This window comes from Palaemon carinicauda, chromosome 18 (genome assembly GCF_036898095.1).
Source record: "Palaemon carinicauda isolate YSFRI2023 chromosome 18, ASM3689809v2, whole genome shotgun sequence".
Lineage (NCBI taxonomy): Eukaryota > Metazoa > Arthropoda > Malacostraca > Decapoda > Palaemonidae > Palaemon > Palaemon carinicauda.
Window position 1 is genome coordinate 80,654,164 of NC_090742.1, and position 26,154 is coordinate 80,680,317.

At 33.6% G+C, this 26,154-nt stretch overlaps 1 protein-coding gene across 8 annotated transcripts in view; it reads left to right on the top strand.

The window, feature by feature from the left end:
- Positions 1–25,844, top strand: part of LOC137657908 (protein abrupt-like) — a 417,288-nt gene extending 391,444 nt beyond the window's left edge. For all 8 annotated transcript variants that reach the window (XM_068392551.1, XM_068392554.1, XM_068392552.1 and 5 more), the window contains one exon: positions 16,723–25,844. In XM_068392551.1, coding sequence (XP_068248652.1) covers positions 16,723–17,546 — 824 coding nt within the window. In that variant the 3' untranslated portion in view covers positions 17,547–25,844. The remainder of the gene's footprint in view (positions 1–16,722) is intronic.
- Positions 25,845–26,154: the final 310 nt, after the last annotated feature.

The window sequence follows — 26,154 nt, forward strand, 5'->3', positions numbered from 1 at the left end:
GGAATCAGTATACTTATACTGGTTTCATTTGCCCTTAAAAGACATTTACATAATCCGGAAAGTTGACTTTAGCATGATTTTTACTCCTAAAATGACTGTGGACTATTGTGTTTATTATTATTATTATTATTATTATTATTATTATTATTATTATTATTATTATTATTATTATTGTTGTTGCTTATATGCTTTGAAATGTAAGGTTGTCAGGAGAATACAAGAAACAGGATGGTAGAGATTTGATGTTATGTAATAGTAACGGAGATAGACTTGAAGACTCCTTAGTGTCTTGTTCTCGTCAACATTCCCGTGGATTTCTCCAAATGTTTTGCGTTACTGAGACATAATTCCATCTCGACCGGAAATGTTTTTGCATTCATGAGATTGCCTTTGGTCTTCAGAAGAGTTTAGGTGACTTAAATTCATCTTGGCAGCTTTTTGCTGTGATCTCATTATTCAGATGTGAAGCATTTGGGTATGCATGTGCAGGTGCGCATGTGTGTATTACTGCATGTGTTCATATACCCAACACTAATGCATGTGGAAATTTTAATCATATAGAGTTATTAAGTACTCGAATTAGCTTAATGATCACCAATAGATAGGGCAATGACCATGAGCTCTGTCTTTCCATAGAATTATGATTAGAGATGGGATTAACTTCTTTGTATTGGGCAAGACAGAAGATATCTTCTGTAGGAATGACTCTGTCTGGAATCCTCTTTCCCTAATACAAGGAAGACAAAATTTTTACAACATGCCTAAAAGTGCTGTGATAAAAAATATTAACTGGGCATTTTGAACAGTTCTTAAAGTGTTCAGTATATGATAGGTAAATCATTTAATAATTTATATATACTATCAGATGATTATCTAGTTGTATATTCTGGTGGCTCAAGCCAAAAAATTGTATCTGTCAGAGTGTGAATTCTATGTAAATGAAAAGTCTATATTGAACTTCAAAGAGATTGTTTTGGTTGGCTAAGGTGCAAGTGAAGTACCACCTGTTATTTGTAAGAATTCTTTCCTTTTATTTATATTACCAATGACGCTGGATATGATCAGTCTCATTCAATTTAGATTGCTTATTTTTTATGTCTTTCTGTATTTTATGTAGCTTATATTGTATATTAGAATAATGTATTTTTAAAGTATATCTGTGGTTTCATAGTATAAGGAGAATAATAAAAAAGTAATTTTGAGAGCGTTGCCCCAAGTCCACTGTGATAGAGTGGCTGCATATATTTCTTCTCTGGCTTAATCAGTCAGGTGTGACTGACGATAGAGTTGTCTAGAAATTGTAAGAAGATATCCACTTAATAGATGGTGTTTAACCAAAACTCCTCCTAACCTCCACTGGACCCCTTTACCTTTTTAAAAAGCTCCACCAGTGTTTTAGTAGAAATGACTTTCGTCTCCTTTGTACAGTAAATGCTGACAATGTACAGAAATTGGTTTAGTGGACTTTTACCAAATGACATTTTGATGCCTATGGTTAGGTGTAGCTTGCAGAAACCTGTAGTGATTTTTGAGTTTAGATCGAACTGCTTTTTCCAGCTACTCTTTTGCTGCTTATCAAGGTCATCCTTATCCAGAAATGTTAATTGATGAGAATTAAGAGCTTTCTTCCGTCTGAAGAAGTCAAAATCTGTTGGTAAAGAAAACAGAAATTTCAGGCTTGCCGTATTTCTTCTGTCTTTTTGGGTGGATGATGTGCTGACAGGTGGCAGGACACTGTATTAAATTTGATTATTTAGCGTATTCTTTTTCAATTCTTTGTGTGGACCTACCTAGTACTCTGTAGTAATGTTCTTGTCACTTTATCAAATTTACATTAATATTTTTTATATGATATATTTTTTTTTCAGAGGTAAAATGGGGTACAAAACAATTTGCTGAACAGAATATTTTTGCTTTATAAATTTAATAGTTATGTTGAACAAACATGTTTTAATTCTAAACTATGTGCCCAAATTCCAATTTTTAAAAATCTACCTAGGTACTTCTGTAACTATGTTCAACGGTGTGTTTTAATGCAAGCAAGGGCCCACGAAAAGAAATTTTTACATCTTTCGTAAATGTGGAAGAAAGTAGTTCTACAAGATATCATTAGGGTAGGAACAGTACGATAATCATACTTTTGATATTATAGATTGATATTATAGCTATTAGTCTCCAGTTGAAAGGTTATTGGGACTGAAGTATAATTACTGTTTCGTAATTAAGTTATACTTTAATATTTCTTATTAGTTTGATTCTGTTGGTGAAAAATTCTGAAGTCATAGTTTCAAGGTTTCGAGTGATGTCCCCTTTTCCCTTAAGCTTAGTTCAGTAAATTGCAACCATGTGCTTTTACACAGTGCACTTTCTTTTTTTAATTAAGTTTCTGGCCTTGTATCAGCAGTGCTGTAGTCCACTACCAGTAACACTGGTAATTTTCCACACGGGGTTTACTTAGATTGAATGACAGTTATCAGTTATCAATTTCGCTAACAAATTTGGATATTGCTTGCTTGGTTACTTACGGTTTCATATCAGTGACATGATACATAGTATAGACTGACATTATCCACTTGATGAAAACACAGGAATGATCCAATTTTTAGACAGTTTTATTTGATGTTTAATTGTGCGTCCAACTTGTCCTTATTTTGGCGGATATTCATGTTGGTGATTATAATAATAGTGATACAGGATACATGAAAAAATACAACTGCATTTCCATTGACACCTCGAGGCTATTTTGTAAATAGCCTACTTATTTTATGCCCACTTATCTGGCATTTTTCATTGTAGCTCAAAATTTTGTATCGATAAAAAAAAGTTACGTAAAACTATTCGACACATAGTATATTTCAAAACTTGACATATTTCTATATTCTAGAAGTAAAGCATGGAAAATGCTGTTTGATTTAATCATAAGGAACAGCAGTGTAATGGTTATTAGAATTTACCGTTTGATACACAGTTGTGGAAGGTGATTCCAGGAAATTAAAGGAAAATAGAATTATGCTTGTCCATTGAAGATTCAGTTGAAAGCAAAAGAAAGATTAATGATCAAACATTATCGTTAAATATCTAGTATCCTTTAAAGATCATATATTGCCAGCTGAACCAGTGTATGATAGGACTAAATTAAATTCGGCCACAATAATCAGTTTTTATTATTGTTTTGCCTGCTTTGGTGTACTCTCGAGGGAAAATTTACTTTTTAATGAACACTAATAACATTCTTTAAATGTTTCTTTGAAGTTTTGCATAGGATTTGTTGTTATTAGCCTGTATATATTGCCGTAGGTGAATATACCATCTTTTAGAATAACCAGGAAAAATTTTCTTGATCATAAGGAAGATCTCTGTCATTGTTAAAAATTCAAGTTATCCCAGTGAAAACCAGTCAGTAATTTATGGAAATGCTACCACTTAAGCTTCGTGTAAATGATGAATACGCAATGTGGTTATATCCCCTAAAAAGGATGTAGGCTCACAAATTCCATGCTTTATATTCCTTAGAAAGGTTATAGGCTCACAAATTCCCAATTGTGAAAATTCTATTCAAAACGTGATGACATGAATACTGATAGAACTATTTATACAGGTGCTCTTATTTCAATTTTTAACAATAAAAATTAAATCGTATTGGTTCTCCTTCCGTTTCTTACGTATCACTAATTCCGAGGTATTGCTTTAATGGTGACGTCAGATCGTTTATAACCTGCACGATTTTCCAATAACTATTTTCAATTATCTATTTTCACCTGCATCAATTCGGATCATTTTTGGTTTTATTTCTAATTTTGTACATTGATTATTTTGATTGTTAGTATTAGCGTATTACCAGTGGCGGACGACGCTCAGATAAGAGTCTGTGAAAGTTTATTATTAAGAAGTAGGGGAGATTAATTGGTCAAAGAAACTGAAAGCTCTACTACTAACGACTATCCTTAGTCAAAACTGTTAGTGTTTATAGATAAAGTACCAAGGAAAAAACTAATGCTAACAAGTGTTATTCGTATCATTAAAGCACAATTTTTAAACAAATATTTTGAAACAATCCAAAGAAGAATACGCATAAGTATAATTAGGAAAGAGAAAATGGTGAGAAGTAAAATTTAGTAAGATATTATGTTTTCGTGAAATGGGATTAATTATATCAAAGAGTAATGAATTATATTATGCTTTGTGGAGTATCCCCTATTTTAGAAAGTTTTGATTATTTTTAGTTCTGTCGTGTCTTCCATTTTGGACTACGCTTTCATTACCATATCTTTAAAAAAAAAAGTGCCGGGTAGTTTAGATTATTGAGCATAGACGAAATTCAATGTTCCTTTTGTTGGTTTTAGATGTCAAGAAAAGCTTTTATTTCTTAATTTTCTCTCGCCATATTTTATTATTTACAAAAATATTTAGTGAACGCAGCATAGATAAGTCTATCAAGAAAGCTTTGGGACTTGAGGTGGGCTTCAGACTTTTAAAATGGCCGTTTATGGATCTTGGAAAAACAGTAACCATGAATCCTTTGCCAAACTCTATTAGGAAACTTTGAGGAATATCTATTGTATATGTAAATGTAGATTGTGAATACTTTGTTTCCGTCATTTATAAGTGCCTGTATCAGTGACAAGAACATAACTACATAGTATTGATGTATCCCCCCACACATTGCACTGTCATTTCTAGGGATTTTATTTACTGCCAATATTTGTATGCAAGACATATTGCTTTCCAATGCCCTTCAACGCCCAGATAGTTGCTTTGCATAAGTACTGTTAACACCTTCAGTATTCTGGATGGTTAAGGAAAAGTTTGGCCGGTGTTCTGGAAGCTAGCATCTTCAGGCAAGTCATATGGTTGTCTATTAATCCCTTTAAAGAAATAAGGCAATGAAAAGTTTAACACAATGCAGCTGAGCTCTATAATTCAGATCGTAAAGGAGAATGTAGTAGAAAATCAATCTATATTTTATTCCTTAGAGATATTATAATTTTACCACCTTGTGTCCTTCAGTGCCATTGTTTCTTTCATCTAAATAGATACTAGTTAAAAACAAAGTATAAAATTCTCTAAGCAGCATTTAGTAAGTAATTGTACAGGGTTTTTGATGTAGTTGGTGACAAAAATTATGTGCCAGTGAAATTCATTTCATAATATCCGTGTATGGTCTAGGGCAAGAATTTCTTATAAGGGTCCAGTGAATTTTGGGTTAAACTATAAAAGAATGGACTAAATCATGCATGAGGAAAGCTTGAAGTGCATGTCTAAAGTATCTCTGTATGATCTAGGTCAAGAGTTTTCGACAGGGGTCAGAGATTTTATGGTCATAACTGGAAAAAAGAGTGGACTCGCCCATACATGAGAAATGCTTGGTTAAATCCTTTGGTGTAGAAGTGATGCCTTTTTCTGAAAACAAAAACAAAGACAGAATTAATAGTGTTGCTGTCAATAGCTTACTTTACTCTTTTACAATAGTTGTGCTTTAGGAGGGATATGGAGTAGACATACACACGAAGTGTCTTTGCAACGGAAGCAGTGAAACACAAGACGCACCAGCAACTGAGCTCAAGAACACCGAGAGATCTCATTAATCACATTACAAACAAATGCTTAGATATACTCCCAACAGTTCCTGAAATAAATAAGGATATAATTATGCCTTTGAGACTTTTATGTAGTAATTGATGGTTTGATATTTCCGAACTAGTGATTTAAGATCACTTGGGTTTAGTAATGATAAAATGGTAAATATATACTCCTGGGAATATGACGTTTGGTATACTATTAAGGATTCTGGACTCAAAATAGGGGAGATAAGGTAAACTTGGCCTTAGAATATGGCAAAGGTGATTTTGAAACTTGATTTCATTAATGCCAAGATTGTTTCTACATTTCAGAATTTTGAAGTCCATTAGCCTTTACTTGAGACTTATGGCCAAAACCCTATATTAAATGCATTAAATGTATGTTATGTGTATCGGAATTTTGTGACAAACACAAAAGCATATAATGTAGAGAGATATATATATACATATGTAATTTCACAAATTCTTCAAATTGACAATAGATTAGATACTGTACAGCATCGGTCATCCTAATTTCCACCCTTTGCAATAGAATCACGAAAGAATCAGTATTATCCTCTGACAATAGAAAAAAAATAAACTGAAGTCATGATGTACATCAACTGTGCCAATTTTGAAGTGATAATGTGTGGACAAGTGTTTTGTCACTCGAGGTCATTCGTAGGGATAATGATAAAGAATGTGTGTGATATTCATATTTTCCTAATGTAATGTTAAGAAAGGTTTAAAATCAGTCATTTTTGTATTACAACCAGCATTACATGGTAATTTTATATTTGTGCTGTGAAGCATATTCGATGACAACGCTAAGGCATTGCATTACAGTATGGCATTAAGTACAACCAATTTGTAAATTAGTGATTGTTTACATATAAATAACAAGAAATTCATTATTGAATATAGCTTCAGTACCCAGTTTTTAAACTTGTAAATTATCCTTGCGGGTTTTACAGATAATTGCTGCGATTGTCAATCCGTTTGTTAATAAAATTTTGATGATGTATGACTGTGCAAACTTAAGACTGTAGATATCATTACCTTTACGTTTTATGATGTTTATCCTTTTTGCATACGCAGTTTGGGCCTCCTGATCCAACATCTAAACCGAACCCTTTTGTTAGTAAACACATTTAAAGGTTTTTTGTGGACAACAATTGCTGTGATATTATGCACAAATTTTCCCTATGACAAAGGGCTTCTCAAAAACACTTATCTATTTTAAAAAGTGTCCCAGATATCTAGGAGGTAAAGATTACATTTTTTTTCACTTTCATTTCAGACGATATAAATTGTTTTATTATAGAAAACTAAGATGGATACAACTGTGATTATTGCAATTTTATAAATTCTTTAAAACTCTAACCTGTATGAATGTACATTGAACAAGATAAAGGAATACCTTAACAGTTTTTAAATAGTGTTTGGAATCATTATTTTTGTAAATTTTAAAACCAGTTAAAGAGGGAAATTAATCATGTTTCATGCATAAATGATTATGAATTATAAGTCATATTTACAGCTTGGATGCATATAATACTATACTGTAATGTCAGGAAATGTTTTAGTCTTGTGATTGGATACTGAAGTCAAAAAGGCTGTGTCAATCTGTATTGAAAACACAAACTTGTTCCTTTCATGGTTAATCGTTTTTAATATATATATATATTTATCGCACTGATAGAGTCTATTTGTAACCTTTTTAACAATTTCTGATGTCTAGGATCCCTAGCACAACTTTGTGTTTTCTCTACTGAAGATTTGTATTGTAACGGTTAATGGAAGCATGGGAATGGTGTACTAAAATGAAATGAGGCTGCTGAGTCATCATCTTTCTTCACTTCCGCACTAATAGCAAAAGGTCATTTGAGCTAAGCTGGTCTTCTAATTATTTGACTGACTTACATGAAATGTTTCTCCTGGGAATATGTGAAAATTTTGTCTTAAAGTAATGGGGTTTAGTTCTGACCAGATTTGGTTATAGAATATATATGAAGTAATGTATGCAGACATACAACTTATATACATACACACATATATGTATATATATATATATATATATATATATATATGTGTGTGTGTGTGTATGTATATATGTATGTATGTATATATATATATATATATATATATATATATATATATATATGTATGTATGTATGTATGTATATATATATATATATATATATATATATATATATATATATATATCTTAGTGCACGCATTGGTAATTTACTCTACTGTATACGCGTGCTACGCATAAATATTTGATATTCTAATTCATAGTATTATATATGATTGTATAAGTAATTTTATATTTTGTGTGCATATCTGTGTATGAGTACATATATACAAACATGCACACTATACAGTAAAGCATCCAAAAAGAATATTACAAAATAAATTGCCAAACGTGAGTTTAGGCAAATGACCTTTGTTAGCATCTTGATGTGATCCTGCTGTAGCAGTATACTGACAATCAGTTACTTTGTAAGTTTCTATATGCATATAATACAATCATGGTCCCGTGATATTAAAATTGTATAGATCATTTGTGAGAGAACGGCAATTTCTAGTGTGTAACTTATTAGATCTAGATTAAGATGGTACGTCAGACGTACATTTGAATGTGATATTATAGTGTGATTTGTTCTATTGATCTGAAATTGTGATACTTTTCTTAAGGAATCATCGGTTATTAGCGAATTAAATTTTTGTACTGTTGCAATTAAAAGGCCAAGGAGACAACTGTTTTCTTCTCTTCAAGCCAGACTCTAAAGAATTTGTTTGTCTTTTTTGTTTGTATAGTGACTCAAAGAACTCATAACAAATAATTTAACACTTGACAAAGGATTCACTATAATCCCTCTTAAGTAACAAATATATGAGCAGTTGACAAAAGATTTAGTAATCCCTCTACTATCGCGGATGTTATATTCCAGGATAAATGAAAAACTGCAAAGTAAATACAGAAGTGTTCATGGTTTTTTTATTGGTTTTATAATTTTCCATATTTTTAAATATCTTTATAAATTTATACTTTTATAAGCCAAAATATGAGTTTAAAAAATCAATAGAATATGACAAATTTAAAATTTATCTGCTCTCAGAAACCGCGATATAAAAAGTCCGGGATATAGACAGGTGAACCACGATATGGCGACGGATTACTTAACGTGAATGAAGTTTCAGAATTTAAGAAATGAAAATTAAAATTATTTTCATTGTGCAGTTTTCAAATATTTTAGTTCAGCCCTTTGAGAATTAGGAAGGTCAAGAATGTTAACTTTGTGGTTAGACTAAACTGCTTTTGATAATCATAGTCAACAATGAATATTCAAAGTCCTACTGGTCATGTTGTGGTGGCCTTTGATTATGATATCGGTATGAAGCTACTTCCTCGTGCATTGAACTATAATGTTAGAGCACAGTAGCCCAAAATAACCAAGTACCGGTAGGTGTAGCTTGGACGACAGCCTACCTCACAGGATACAGCATAAACATGGAAGCCGTATCAGAATGATTTGCTATTGAATTAGATAAATCCTCTCTGAATAATAGATCTGTATCTAGACTGAAGGAATGTCTACAGCTAGCGCAATTTTCTTAGTACAGTAATTGAAGAAGCTTAAAGCTACCTGTCCTTTCTGATTTGCAATACGTTAAACATCGTATCATAAGTTTGATTTTAGATGTTCTTCAGTCTCTAAGGCCTAAAAACCTCTTCTGGCTGAGGTTGGAATAGATAGGCCTATTGGTGAAAAAGTGGATGTTTTTTTAAATACAAAATCCTATTCTGGCAAATACTAACTTTAGCACTATATGTAATACAGTACTTGAGATTTGAAGTTTTAGCACTAAAAGCACTTTTCAACCACTTGAATCGCTTCATGTAACACATTTTGTGTAAATAAACATGATTCAATAGTTTACCCTCCTGAAGGAAGTTAATAACACGCTATAACTACCAGTATTTAACTTAGATGCGGACTGGATCCGGTTATAATTGAAGATATTAAGGCTTTCAAGAGGAAACTGAGTGCTTCGATAGTGACGATCTAACAGTAAGCGAGCAATATGCATTGTCAAATGTTGAATCCTCCCGAATGAACATCATAAAACGACCGTAGAGGTCCTGTAGAGAGGAGGGTTCCCTTGCTGTACAGTACCAGATATGCAGCCATTAAAGTAAAGTAATTTAATTATTTTATCAGTTGTAACTTTACATTGAATGGCCTTACCTGGTTCATACGGCCCAAAATTCCATAGATGTAAATCCTACAAAAGAACTTGATGCATAATGCATGCTAAACCCTTGTAATATTTCTGAGAACCTTCTTCCTCTAAATAAAGAATAGATGTAGATATATTCTAGGCACTACAACTTTTGGCTAAATGTAATATATTACCACTCAACGCTAAAGGTTAACAATTGGAAATTTGTTCAAGGTTTACTTTAACGGCTTTTGGTTTTATTTCCATTTTTTGTCACTAAAATGAGCAAAATTTGGTCAATACACATTTTCGACCAAATAAAGCAGAAGTGATACTTCCAAAGTGTTGTTTTTATTATTGCTAATGTTGAATATAGTTTTGTTTTCATTTGGTTAGATTTCAGTATAATATATTTCCTGGTTTCTAGTATAGGTTTTTATGAAAGTTGTTTTACTTATTCTCCTTTTCAAATATCACTGACTTTAACCGATTTTGAAAGGGGATAGTCATTCATTTTTAACAATTTTGATCATTCTAATACAACTTTTTCCGTGGTTAGATTTTTAAAAATGATATACTTCCTTTTGACAGTTTGAAATCTAGTTCCTCTTCTCTATTAATTGCAATAGTATTGATAGATCAAAAGAAGAACATTTCCTAATATCTGTTCAATAGAAATTAGCAGTGTACACCTATTGAAATTTGAACAGCCACCCATCTAGCTTTTGCGTTCTTTTTATCAGATCTGGTTCGTTCCTGCAAACATATTAACGAAGTGCGGCAAGGCTCTTTCTTGAGGGTCAAAGTTCATAGAATAATATATTATGAGATATATCAATTCAACGCCACTGAATGTAAATGTAATAACTTTTGTTTGCCTCATTACCTAAGCGCAAACTTATTATCTTCAAGGTCAAAACGCCGGTGAGCGGACATTTCTCCTGTGATATATAGGTGGGGCTTTAATAGAAGATTTCTCCCTATATAATGAAACGCATAAGAATTTTCTGCATTTATCATTTAACTATGGCCATTGCAGAAAATTGTATTCATTTATATATATATATATATATATATATATATATATACTGTATATATATATATATATATGCATTAATGAATTTCACCTTCGAGTCGTAAACATCACTCCTTTCCATACGACTCTGCGGGTGGGGGAGAGGATGTAAATGTTTGTATATGTGCGAGTTGAAACAGTTATTTTATACAGCTGATCTCTCCTTGTACTTCCAGGAAATGTTATTCAATTATATATATATATATATATATATATATATATATATATATATATATATATATATATATATATATATATATATATATATATATATACATACTTTAATGAATATAAAAATAGTGAAGTATTTGCAGGGATTTGTTTTTGAGATACCAGTATGCATAAATATTCCCTTAGTTTCCTTTATAAAGGCAAAATTGCAATTAGTGAGAGAAATTGCATTTAATGTTCGTTATAGGGGGTAATGGTGATAAGAATATAACATTAGAGGAAAAAGTCTATATTTTTACCACAATTCCAGGTATACCGAAGTTTCATAATTTTGATAATTCCAGATGTCTTGTTATATTTCTTCATATTAGAACTTTTAAATTTCCTTGTATGACTTCGTAAATCATTTTAAAAACATCAGTAAAGGAGATTGACTGAATTGATAACACCCTCATCAATATTGTTACACTGTCGCTATTATCAAGAGTTTCTTCAGAGAAAATCGCAGAGATAAATCAACACAGGTTTCTGCAAATTATTTCCCCGGTTGCATTTTAAAAATATTTTGGCCTCTTGTGGTCGTAGTGTCTTCTAGTTTTTGATGCTCCGTCTACAAAATTGGTGAAGTCACAGTTCCAAGAAGAAAGATGTTATGATTATTTTACGACTTCTTAGCCATTATTCCCCAAAGCAATCCAATCATTGACAATGATATTGAAGATGCATCCTTATTTTTCTGCCTGTGTGTCCTAAAAGACCAACATTTAAATAATCGGAAAAATACCTTTTTGACTGTATCCATTTTAAGAAAACCCAATCACCACTAAGGTCTATGGACAAACACAAAAGGGGGTCCTGAAATGTATGCTTATTCTGTGATAGAAAGTGTTAAAGGCAAAGTATTACGTCATAAACTTCTTTTTTTTAAGGTTATGAATGAGTGGTGGAAGGGGGAGAGGTGCTGGTGGTGAACAAGAATTAAGAATTTTTTTGCAAGTCTTCCAATAGCAATAAAAGTACACGGTAATCAATACGCCTTAAAGGAACATACTGTACATGTAGCCTACACCACATCAAACCCCCAGTTGAATTTATATTCACCTTTTTCTGCCTCTATGCAAGCAAAATTACCGTGTACCTTTCAACTTACATTTAATACATGCACTTTGAAAAAAAAATGCGTGAGTTGAGTAATCACTACTACAAAATACCAATAGACAATCTGTTAATGCCCTACACTTTGATCTTTGGTTGTAACACGCACATGACAATCGCACCCTCAAAGAAGAAAAAAAAATAGTGAAATCAACGTGGTCTGAGTTTTGACCGCATGTATCAGAGCAATTACATTAGGCCGAATGAATTATTTGTACCACATTTAGGTGTATTCATCATAAATTCACTTTATTACAGATACTGTACTGCATTCTGTTACTAAAACCTTTTATAACATTGTGAACTAATTATTTTATGTATTTCATGACTATTTTCTGGGTTTGTTAGTGTTTAAAAAGAGGTAAGTATGGTTTCGTACGTTGAGGCTTTAGGTTTCATTCGAAACAATGGATAAATCAGCTGAAGATTGGTTTCTTTAAAGTACATCGGTGACAGCGACTTGCAGTGACACCAAATAACAGAATTTGTCGTTAATATTTGATGAAACTGATATACTATATATATATATATATATATATATATATATATATATATATATATATATATATATATAGGTCATATCCTCCTCGTATCATTGGAATTTTACAGTAATTTACACGACAAGGATTAGTGGTAGAGGAAAGCTCAACTCTACAAGTTTCCCTCATAATAGACTAGAACCTTTGAAGCAGAAATTATTCATTAATAAATAGAAAACTTCTATTTTACTAAGTAATGTGTGCATGCATCTTAGTCTTACTGATACTTGACTTAGAGTACCAATATGTCTATCACTAATTTAACTATGAAATTAAAACATATTATATATATATATATATATATATATATATATATATATATATATATATATATGTATATATATATGTATGTATATATGTATATATATATATATATATATATATATATATATATATATATATATGTATATATATATATGTATGTATATATATATATATATATATATATATATATATATATATATATATATATATATATATATATATGGCAGATGAAATATCATCGGAAGGAGAAAGGATTAATGAGGTAGAATCATTTAAATATTTGGGAACTATGATCTCCAATATAGGGCCTTTAGAATTAGAATGTAGTGAAAGATTGAAAAAAGCAAATCAGACAATGGCTAGGTCAGTTAGAATTTGGAAATCAAATCGCATGAAATTCCATATAAGAATTAGATTCTTCATCAGTTTAGTGAGATCGGTGTTACTCTATGGACATGAGTCATGGTATGACAATGAAACAATCTCCAATAGATCTAGTAGATTTGAGAACAAAGCCCTCAGAAGGATATTGGGAGTTAGATGGCAGGACGGGATTAGAGATGAACATATAAGAGTGATTACTCGAGGGCCATAAGTTGATGAGATCATGATGAGGGGTAGATGGAGATGGTTTGGGCATGCACTTCGCACTCCCTAAGAGAGATTAGTTTATCAAATGTTCAGTTGGGCCTCACATAACAAGGCACTAGAAGAGTTGGAAGACTCGTGCCTAAATGGCTGAGGACTGTGAAGCGCGAAGTAGGAGATGATGAATGGAGAAGTATTCAATTAAAAGCTGAAGGTAGAGACGACTGGCGAAATCTAACCCAGGCCCTTTGCGTCAATAGGCGTCTGGGGAGATGATGACGATTTTATATATATATATATATATATATATATATATATATATATATATATATATATATATATACTAAAGACTGGTGAAAAAATAAGTTTGAACCGACCTTCTTGCAGTAAACTGGATTTGAAAAGGAAAAAAAATAATTTTGACACCCCTTCTAATGGAATTCTTTTTTCGTCATACATCTGGCAAGAGATGACGTCACTACTTGATGGTAAAGGTGGTCAAAGAATTTAAAGACGAAAACTTAGGGGACAAATGTTCAAATTGAGACATTTAAGTGTCTTTATGGTGTACTTCCTACCTACCGTTCAAGTTACCGAAGAGAGATGCTGTATAAATTAAAAAGCCGAAGAAAAGATATGCGGAATATACAGTAGATCGGTTATTTACATTGCAAATAGGTGCCGAAAGTGTAGACAGGAGCCATCTTGGCATCTTATAGTTTAAATATGCCCAATTGATAAATGCGTACATTAAGATGAAAGAAATGTAAACCCAACTTATAAAGATTTCCTTTTAATGCTTATCAGACTTGTAGAGAAAGAGAGAGAATTGTTATTTTGGGTAGAATGTGTGTATCGCATTTTCCCTCTAGAAGTCCAATAAACGTTAAAAGGAAATCGTTATGCATGAGTCCCTTTTTTTTTCATTTTCATATGCATGCAACAATCTATGCAAACTTTAGTTTTGATTACCGATTACAATTGAGCTCTAAGGTGATCAGAAAACGTCCGGAGAACATGTCTGTGAGAATCCATTAGTCAAATAAGCATCCTTTGAATAGAGCAAAATATTCAGTAAGATTCGATAGGATTGTTATAAAATGGATGATAAAGTGGAAAAAAAAAGTTAACAGTATTTTAGATAATACTAAATGTTTTTGTTAAAACTTTACTTAAAGGATAAATGGAACTTTATTGTAGTAAAGTAAAAGAATCTCTAAAACGATTTTACACTACCCTTGATTTGCATTGATGCTGATTTACGATGGAGGCGATCTGGTCATTAGAAATTCAACTTTATCGGTAAGTGAGGATTGGATTCATGCTCAATTTCCAATGTGTTAGCAGATGAACTGACTTCTGGATTGTAATGAGACTAGTTACTTGCTTATATGTTTTTTTAGAATCCTGCTGAATGTGTTAATCCGAATATCTTTAGCTGATGATAGTCAATTCCATGCTAAAATATAAAGCTATTACAAGAAGATGCTTTTATGGGATAGATATATTCAATTTGGCACAAGAATCCTATATTATGCAAATCCTCTATCAGCATTATAATTATTCTTTAAAGGAACTCAAATATCTAACAGGTTATTTGGTAATTAGCTCAAGTGGTGTGAATAAGCCTCATTTTGGGAAGCGTTTTCACTCACCATTGGTACAGTTGGACACATGAATTCCTGGTATACCTCGCTCTGAGAAAGTGGACCCAGCCATACCCCTACTGTGTGGCGAGTTCCTGTCTTTAGCCCTGCTCACCTCTTTTGCCATCTCTCCCTACCCTATCTGTTTGGTTACACGCAGTGACAGGGTACACGTCTATGGAGCGAGATGTGCCAGGAGTTCCTGTGTCCAACTGTACCTATTATTCGCTCAGTAGGTTGTTAGTGCCTTCAGTGCACCTCAAGCGGTGCAGTAAAGGCATTACAGTATTTCATTATTTCTGCAATGCCCCTGTGGCCCCTACAATAACTACATTAACTTTTTAGTCTTCTGCTATACTGCCGTTCCAGTTTCCATTCTTTCACTTTGCTGTCCAACCTCCTAACATTTTCTTCATTGTGCAACTGCAGGCCCCCCCCCCCCCGTTTGCACAAGGGCAATGAAGGGCCTCCAAGGCCCAAGCATCTGGTTTAATGGTCTAGATTCATTAGTTTAGTCAAGTCTAAACATTGTTATGCTGGTGATAGTCTTTGTAGTGAGTGAAGAATGTCCACCTTTGTTTTACTAAAAAATCTCCCTCTCATTTCCATATACTTCACTCTACTGTATATCTGTATTTTCTTGAGTGTGGCATTGGTGTACATGAATATCTTTACATTGTTAGAATGTTAATTTGTGTTTCACATGGCTTTAGCCTTCTCTAAATGAAAGCATTTCAGTGATATAGTGGACTTTCAAGAATTCATGTTGTGTAATAGAAGCGTTTGTAAGTTGTCCGTCAATCTTATCACATGCACACTGGTCGTGTAGATTTTGTGGAACTAGTCTTTTGATGGGAGGTCCTGCTATGCGTGAGCATTAACTAGAAGACTGGACAGTCTGCATTATATGGAGAATGCAGCTAATGAAGATAAGTTATTTGTTATCAATTTAGATATATAAGACTTTAGATGAATAATACCTTGATAATTACGTGGTGTAGAGCTGCAATTTTTATATGTACATTGATTATAGCATTTTCAGCTCCATGGAATCTCTTATTCCTTTTTATTCCATTTTAATGCTGATGATGCTCATAGCAGTAATTTGAGGCTCATGTTTCAAACTATTTCAATATTGACTATTGATATTTTGTTATTTACCATTTATGCAAAAGCCATGTACTTCCATAGTATAAATTCACTTTCTTAGAGTTTTAAAACAAGTCACTTTCCTAGCATTTTATTTTTCCTTTTCAAGACTAAGCTCACATAGTGCTCAACAAAAAACCTCATCTTCCAGTTTGTTTTTAAAATACAGGACTGCTTGTTAAATTATCTTTATTCTATATTTTTGTTATAGTTCTATTTACACGATAGCCTTCTAAGTTGAGCATTGTATATTGCAATTGAAATTACAAAATATATTATATACCAACGTGTGACTTTTCATATACTGTAGTACTATAATTTTAATTGATGTTATTTTTCTTTTTCAGGTAGCGGTGGTCCAGAGGAAATAGATCGTCCCATGCCTTGTGAAGAAGTTCGTCATGATATAAGGTATGATATACCACCCGATCCTAGGCTAGAACATCGTCAGGATCCACCTCTTGATCTTCGAGGAGACCCAAGAGGTGATCATAGGCTAGATATCCGCAGTGACATACGAGTGGTTGAGGTGAGAGGTGGGGGGGAAAGGACAGGTACATCTCCACCATTACCTCCAAGTTCTTTGCCACATTCATGTCAACTTTGTGGAAAATTGATTTCATGTCGTCGGAATTTATGGAAGCACATGGAACGAGTCCACTTCAATAATCCCGCCGTCCGCTGCTCGCTGTGCGCTAAGATGTTTAAGAATAAGTATGCCCTTAAGGACCATCAGCGTATTTATCATGGTGGCCTGAGTGAGCCACCACCACCTCCAACACACTCTGCCTCTATTCTATCATGTATCCTCCAAGATCCAAGGCACCAGCAGCCTCCACAGCCCCATGATCCCCGAGGCCCACCTCCTTTAGAGTTGCCGCAACCTGGACTCTTGTCTAGGGATTCACATATGCGTCATCATATGGATTCACCTCATACCCAACCTCTATCCCGTCGACATCATGAGGAGGATGAATATGCGGGAGCCACGGCTTACCCAAGCATGGGTATGGGCCCAATTATGCCACAGTCACTAGCTCCAACCTTAGTGGGAAGCCCTTCTTCACTGAATAGGTCACGCCCTGATTGGCCAACACAGGATGATCCCTTGTCCTTAGTAAACCGTGCCCTGCTTTCTGAGCTACATCATTTGGTAACTAAGGCTGACTAAGCGTCAAGCTTGTGGTCGTGCTGTTCGCTAGTCTGCCCTGCACCAGACACCTTGCGGTGGTGCTCGGCCTCATTACTCCCTCAACCAGTAGGGTACACCTCGCCTGGCCGTATGCTCCCTACCGTTGGTGCTGGTGACCACCCATGCCCATACAACGACCACACTTACACCGCCCATCACTCTGGTAACCTAGCTTGACATCTTTTTGTCCTTGGTATCCAGTCGTGTTTACTGTAGCCAGCCTATATATCCTTAAATTGTGCCGAGGTGGGCCCAGGGGGTTGCCGCATCTCACCCATGATAGCTTTAACCTCCGATGGAGGAGGCATGCTGTTACCAAACAGGCGCCACCGTGTCCCTACCTGGTGCCTGTTAAATACGGCAGTTTAGTCGTTACCACAATAGTCTCTCCAGTTGTGTGTTCAGCTCGCACCCGCAGCTACCCTATATGTAAGCAGCCTAGAAATATGGATGCACACGCTTCCCTAACTCACTGACTCAACCAGAGGTCCATAGTGATAGTCCCCAAGGTTATGACATCTGCTGGTGGAGTTGGAGACATTGAAATCTGCTTCGGATTTTTCATTCCAGCAGTCTGTAAACCTGTGATTGTGATATGAGTGACATTTTCAAGGTGTTGGGATAAAATTTGTATAATGCATTGAAATTTCTTATCTCAAACAAATGCCCAAAGTAACATATTGGCTGTGATAGAGTTATTATTGGTTATTGTATGGATGTGATGGAAATCCTTTTAACACACTTTTTGAAGATTCTGAATCAGTAATCAATGTGTCCTACACATGACTGCCTGAGTCAAGCCTTAACTCAGTGGTCCATAGAAGCAGTAAAAGTGGCTCTCCTAATGTATACTGTATTCATAAATGCTTTATAACCTCCGTTACTAACTAATCTGTATTGGTTTGCAAAAAGAAATTTAAAGTTGTGCACAAATTCTATTTAAAACTTCCTTATTTATTTTACGTTTTTTATTGCAGTGTTTAAATTTATCACTTTTTAACGATAGTCAATTAATTTGTAACCAGACTTTCCATTTACATTTATAAGATAATTTGTTTGCGAGAAAAAGAATCACAAGAGCTGCTGTTAAACAGCATAAGTTATGGACTAGCTCTTAAATTTCAAATTATGCTATTTTAAAACCATTTTATTTAATTGCAATGAGATCTTACTGCTCTGACCAAATGTTTTGCTAAGACGAATATGGTTTTTGGTTCAAAGGGACATAGCTGTAAAATCAAGATAAATTGCATTATTTGTTTTGTAGCCTACATAAAGGATGATACTATGTTAGTACAGCTTATGAAATTTAAATTGATAGTATTATACTTTATATTATAAATTAGTTGCGTAATTTGATGATAAAAGTTTCTTCGTACTTTTGTAATCTAAATGCAGGAAAATTGATTCAAAATGATGGTTTTTGAATTGTGCTGAATTAAGTAGTAAAATTTTATTTGTTTGAAAATGTGATAAAGTTCAAATTACTTCAACATATTTTGTTACAAAATAGTCCCGAATATGATTATTTCATACAATTAGGAATGTACTCAATATGATTTAACCGTTTTAATAGAAATTTTCACGGTGTGAAGTAAATAGATATTGATTTATAGGAAATATAGGAATCACCCTTTATAGGGAACCAGTGATAAATTTGCAAACGCTCATCCTGAACCAATACATGGCTTTTTAAATCCTTTACTGAAGCTAATGGCTTTTGAAATCCTTTACTAAAGCTAATACTTGAATTTCCTGACCTTAGGAGAGTCACAGAGGTGTGTGTGTGTGGTGTATATCTATGGACTGGTGGGAGGCAGGCAGCCGCGTTTTACTCTCTACATTTGTGATGGCTGTGTCTCCGTTTCTGTGATGTATTGAAGTGTGCTGTTGTAACGGTTATGCAGAGCTCTTTATATTTTTGATACTGTAGAGTATTTTGCGCAAGGTTCCTAGGTATAAATGATAATTTACGTAAACTGGAATGTAAGTGCAATCATGCATTATTTAGTAATAGGCAAAGGAGTGAATTAGTCAGATTTTAAGGTACTGTACGAATTTCTGACGATGATAACCACTTGGTCACGAAGGAAGGTACCTTATATAAAACTGGCTTTGTTTGAATTTGTTAATGAAGCATTGCTTGCCAGTCTATGGTGTAGTGCTTATCAGTACCAACAGTTTGCACTTAGATTCTTTGTTGAAATGCAAGTTGCGACGTCCAGAGCAATATGGTTGACGAAGAGAATGATACACATTTTTTTATTCAAAATAATTGAAGATAGCATTAAATAAAGCGCTTTTCTAGCCCTAGAACATTGGTGATGTCCCCTTAATTGCAGTTATAGAATAAGGCAAAATTTTCAATTAATGGCTGTGGAAAGGATAGTTAATTAAGAGTGGAAAAGAGTAATCAGTGTTATTCTATATTTTACTATTTATGAGGGTCAATTGGTGATATCCTATATTTTAATATTTATGGTATGTGATACAGTGATGGAGCTTTAATATTGTATATTTTCTAACTGAAACATGATTGGGATGATCATCAGATTGTGTCTTAGAATATATTTGAGTTTGTTTAACTGTACATATTAATGATAAGGATGAGCACACGGAAATGAGTAAAGCAGGTGAAGAAGAAGATATAAGTAGGACCAGGTCTTTCATATAAGGTGTCTTGTGAGTTTTATAAATGTGTATTGATTGAGGATGCCTGGAGAGTCTTAGAGAGACCCCGCTGGGAAATGGCTCCACCCATTATCCCTCCTCCTTGTGCCAGCTGGGCTGTTACTCCCAGCCTGCACAGAGCAGGAGTGTAAGGTTGTGTGTTTTAACTGACCTAGGTTATGCTGATTAGGTACAGTGTGTAACCGGCACTTGCGTTTTGTATCATGCTCTCTGCATCTTGGAATGTGTTGCAAGAGGTTGTTTCCCTGAGGCTCTACACGAATCGCCAAATGTGTTTCAGCAACTAGTAAGTCTCATTGCTTGTTTTTTTTTAATATGTAAGTATAGTATCTTTTATATTTAGAATTTAGTATTAATGGTAAAATATGAAATGGAAAAGGAAATAATCATAATATTTCAAGACTTCAGTCACTAGTATTCTTTAAGTAGATTAGCTATTTCAGTACTTATACTGAAACACAAATTCTTACTATGGAAGCTTTTGGCTATAGAACTCTCTGACATATTGTCCGAGTTAATCATTTTACTGTCATAAAATCAGCAATCCCCTCTATTCTGTATTTGATACCGTTTTAGAGTAAATTCACAGGACGCTTATCGGTTGGCTAAAGATGAATATTTCCTGGGAGCTCTTGAAACTTTCACGCTAGCAGATTTATCTATTTCAGTTTATAAGGATGAGTCTTACATAGTTGCCAAGACAGATTGTGTGATCCCGTGAGTACCTATGGGTTAGTATCTTGGACCTTTCATCATAATGCTTGTAAAAAACAAAAGTGCCTATATTTTTAAGCATTAAAACAAATATTAACAGACACTATAGTTGTATATAGAAAATTTCTAACGTCGAAGTCATAAGGAAACCTCCATTTTCTTCATTAACATAACTTTATAAGACTATTTATCGCTTCTTTCTCACTATTCTGCAATTTCAAATTTTCTAAAGATACTAATACATTATTAAATCCTATTAGCTAATTTTCCCGGAAATAAGTTTTAATAAGAAAATTCTTTTGAAAGTAATTAGATTAGATTTTTAAGCTGTCTGATGTCTCGAGTTTGTTTGATACCAAGTGAAAACCACTTGCAGTTGATAAATCTACCTTCGTTGAAAAGGGATTTCTTTTGTTTTGCATCAACCGGTGTCAGCTAATATTTGTGGCCGAAGATTAGATCCTTGCATTTTGATTGTAAGCAGCATTAGTGAGACTTTAATGTTTTTAAGAAGCATTACCAAGATTGGATCCAATTGAGATGCTAGACATCAGGCTGTGTTAGGCCTCGTTAAGGTAAAGTGGTTTTTTCATCTTTTTTTTTTGGCGTGGGATGAGTGTGCGTGTGTGTGTGTGTGTGTGTGTGTGTGTGTGTTCTCATCTTAGACCATGATATTCATGTTGCCATGGAGATAAGGGGAGATAAGGTTGTATATATACCAGAAGATGATATAATGATTAATGTCCATTCTAATATTTCTGTTACTGTAGTGAATTTTAATCGAAGACTCACTTTCAACCTTGTGTCGCACTGACATTATATTAATGCGATTTCTCAAGCAGAGTCTTCATTAGAATCATCTATTCACTGATTAAAAAAATGTGAAGGAAATGTCTGTATAAAAGAAAACGGTATTATACATTTTCCTCTGTGAATTTATTGTTGAACTCGTAAAGAATTGTTTTTAGACCGATGTTATATGTCATTGATCAATACTGACCTAGATATGAATGGTTGTATATTCTCACTGAGACCTGCTTATTCTTCTGGTGAGTATGAAGATGTTTTCTGATGGCACATGTGTCCATGTTATTTTTCTACACCTGATTATATACTGTATGTTAACTTTTGGATGAGTCGATGGCCTCTTGTTGACCAAATGTCCCTCTTCAGAGATTGTGTGTTTGTGTGTCCTCCTTCTTCCTCTGGGGGTATGTAAATACATCAGTGATGCCATTGATATTTATAAGAAATTTGTGTTCATCTAAAATCTAATTTTTCCTATATACAAAATTGTTTAGAATAGTCCGCTTAGTCCTGTATATGCGTCACGTATGATTGTGGCCATCACTTGTTATTTGGGTGCAAACATAGTTCTGGTACTGGTTAATGGTTTAGAAGTATGAGTATGTGTGTATGTGTCTGTCAGAACAGTTTCTTATTACTGCTCTGTCAAAGATAACGCACCCCAAGATAACTCACTGCCACAGTTAGACAGAAATTGTTAAAATTCGATCTGTAGGCAAGCAACTGAACAAATGAACACGGATCAATATTCATCACACTCAGAAATCAATGAAACACATATATTTAATGTCTAAATAAATGGGTTATATTGACACACACAAAAATTAATGTTTGTGCTTCATTATAAAATTATTAGCAAAATTTGTGGTAGTAAAGTAAGGACTTCATGATTATGGGTTTATTTTTACTGGAATGTTTACTTGAAGATTTTATTTCTTGTTAAAAGATAAACACGAAAATCAATAAGGAATTGGAATTACTCGATTGACATTTCAGTAAACTGTTCAAACACAAACTATCTTGATGTAAGAATAGCTTAAGACTTTATGGTCCCATAAGTGTTCTGTCTTCTTATCTTGTTTGAAATATTGAATGAATTTTGAGTTTTGCTTTATTGCAGTTCGATCGATGATCATACCGTGTTCAGTCTGTTTCTAGACCATATGTCACCGGTGGCCACTAACTGTTTCTGGGGTGCGTGAGGGATTGGTTTTCTTGATATTAAAATAGAATGAAAGCATAGTTAGAACCACCTTAACTGCCATGAGTTGCTGTGCACTGTTTCTGCCAAGGAAAACTGGCATGCTCAAAATCACTGACATCCTCATCCTAGCGTAGCCATAGTGTATCTCTTATCTACTCAGATTGTTATAGGAGTGTGGGTGGCAAGCGTATCTAAAATTATTTGGTGGATAGACGGGAGGTGAAGAGTATTCAATATGTAAAATAATTAAGTTACAAGTGGAAAGTGATATAAAGTGAGCTATTATCCTGAGAAATTGTAAAGGTCGGATTTTTTCGATTCAAAAGGCCCGTTTTAGTAGAACATGCCAATAGAATTTCTTATTCTACAGGATAAACTTTCGTGTTGCATATGTTATTCCAGAATGATTTTAACTTAACTGCAGTTTTTTTTTTTTGTGTACTCATTCAGTATTTAAGGTTTTTGTTTTTAGATGAGCAAAGAAAATGTAAAATGTGGATATTATTTTATCAATTGTAATGGTGGTATTGGCAAAGCAGAAACTAATCTGTTGATACCTATTTGCATATATGTTGTCCACAAGCTTTTAGCATTTTGATTCCTTTTATATGGTGTAAACAGCCTGATAACATATACAGTATATGTCATATTTAGTAGTGAAAGGTTTTATTTATATGCAACTTATTATTTCAGTCTTTGCTGATGTGTTTTCATGTAGTGATTGACTAGAATCCTGTCATATACAAATGCATTATTCACTGGTATTCATAATTCATCTGCTGTCGCATGATGAACGCAGGTTGCTGTGGATGGCTGATGTTGGCTTTCTTTTGTTACGATTCACTGCCAGCCTCTCCAGTGTACACCCGAGGCATTTGGGTTCAACCTGAGCTGTGAAATATCTTTCAGTGGTTTTGACGTCTTATTTTATAACTTTCAGGTTTTGAAGTGTTTAACAGTATATTCCAGATGTCAGCTAATGGATCTGGGGCGGTGATTTGGAGTAATGCCAGTTCTTAAGTTTAGTTTTACTGTATAGGCTCATACTATAAATAATAAAAAACTCAATGTGCACTACTGCCAAAGATAGTGAAGCATTGTAGCAACTTGTAATACTCTATTGTAAGCTTGTTTTCGTCCACATTTGACAAAGATGTTCTTTTTTGGTGGTGCTTCTGCCTGCTCCTGTGGCACACATAGATTCCATTGCATGTGCTTTTCCCCCCATATGTGATACCTGAATGTGGTCCAGCTAAGAAGAAAAAGTGTAATAGTTATCCTTGAGGTAAATGTGTGACTTTTCACTGTGGTGACGCCATGTGGTCCTGGCAGAAGCACTGCCAATGATTGTTATGAGCCAGCTCTTGTGTAGTCGGAAGAGAGATTTATTTGTCTGAGGATGTATGTGCTGTGTGTCCGTGCACTTGTTGCTCTCTTGTATACTTGTGTTTTTGTTTCTCGTTTGATTTATGAAAAAAATTAATTAGTTCCATGTTTGTACTAACCTTCGGGATACTCGTGCTAAATGCCAGTATCATATCGCCGCAGCTTTAAATTACTTTATTAATGTTAATATTTACATATTTGTTTGTAGTGAAATAGTCATGATGTAGGTTATACATGAATTGTTTTATTTAGCTTAATATATTAGTAATTTACCATGCCAAAGTAGGTAAGTAAGCTTCTAAGAGATCTGTCGGCGTCTTGGAGTTGGACTAAAGTGAAAAGAAAAGAAGTTATTTCAGTGGTAGTTTGTTGACTCCCCATTGACCTGACCCTGTGAGTTTAAGAATTCATAATGTCTGCTTTAAAGATGTGACCTCATGTATTCAAGGAATAACACTGTTGTGAAAATTTATGAATAGCGAATCCAATGATATGAAAATAGTTGTTGATTAAGAGTTATATTTATGCTTACTCTCTGCAAACAAGTTGTTGAAATGTATAAATCTGGTAACCCCTTTTCAAACTTAGCTTGCAATCCAGTAACTGCTCTCTGATGCTCCTCTTAATTTTAATAGGTTTGATATTTCGGGAACTCTCAGAATTGTGATATATAAGCGTAAAGGGCAGTAAAAGTCTTTAGGATGCAATGAAAGCTGAGGCATTCCATTTCCTGAAGACCTCATAGCTTTAAATGTTGTTCATGGAAGGTAAAGAAAAGTATTGAAGGGATTTGATACGGTCTTAAGATTACAGAAGTGCTGCTATTCAGTTGTCTTTGTATGTTTACCAATCTGGAACTAATTTTCATATGATTATATCATCATCATCGTCCTCCTCCTTCTCCCCATTATCATCATCATCATCATCAGGCATTGCTTGTTCACTGCAGGACAAAGGCCTCAGAAATGTCCTTCCACACTCTACTTCTTATGGTCTTTCTATGCCAGTTTATACCAACAAATTTTCTTAGCTCGTCAATCCATCGTCTTCTCTTCCTTCTCCTTCCCCTACTTTGTTTGCAGTCTCTAGTGACCCATTCTGTTATTCTTCTTCTCCATCTATTATCTGTCATTCTCATTACATGTCCTGCCCATGTCCATTTGTTATTCTTACATGTTGTTAGAATACGTTCTACTTTAGTTTGTTCTCGTATCCATGGTGCTATTTTCTATCCCATAGTTATTCCATAGCTCTTTGAGTTGTAACTAGCTTATGTTTTAATGCTTTAGTAAGACTCCGAGTTTCTGATGCATAAGTTAATACTGTTAGAATCATCTGATTGAATACTTTTCTTTTTAGAGAAAGTGGCATTTTACATTTCATAATCTCATTTTGTGTACCTAAAAATTTTCATCCCATGCTTATTATTCTTTTAATTTTGCTCTTATGTATGTCATGGGGAAACACTTACTGTCACACACACACACACATATATATAAATGAATATATATATATATATATATATATATATATATATATATATATATATATACAGTATATATATACAAATATATTATATATATACTGTATATATTTATATATACTTGTATGTACTGTATAAACATATATATATATATATATATATATATATATGTATATATATATATATATATGTGTGTATGTGTGTGTATACTATACATACACATCTATAGTATATGCATGCATATATATATATATATATATATATATATATATATATATATTAAGAGCTATATATGGAAATAC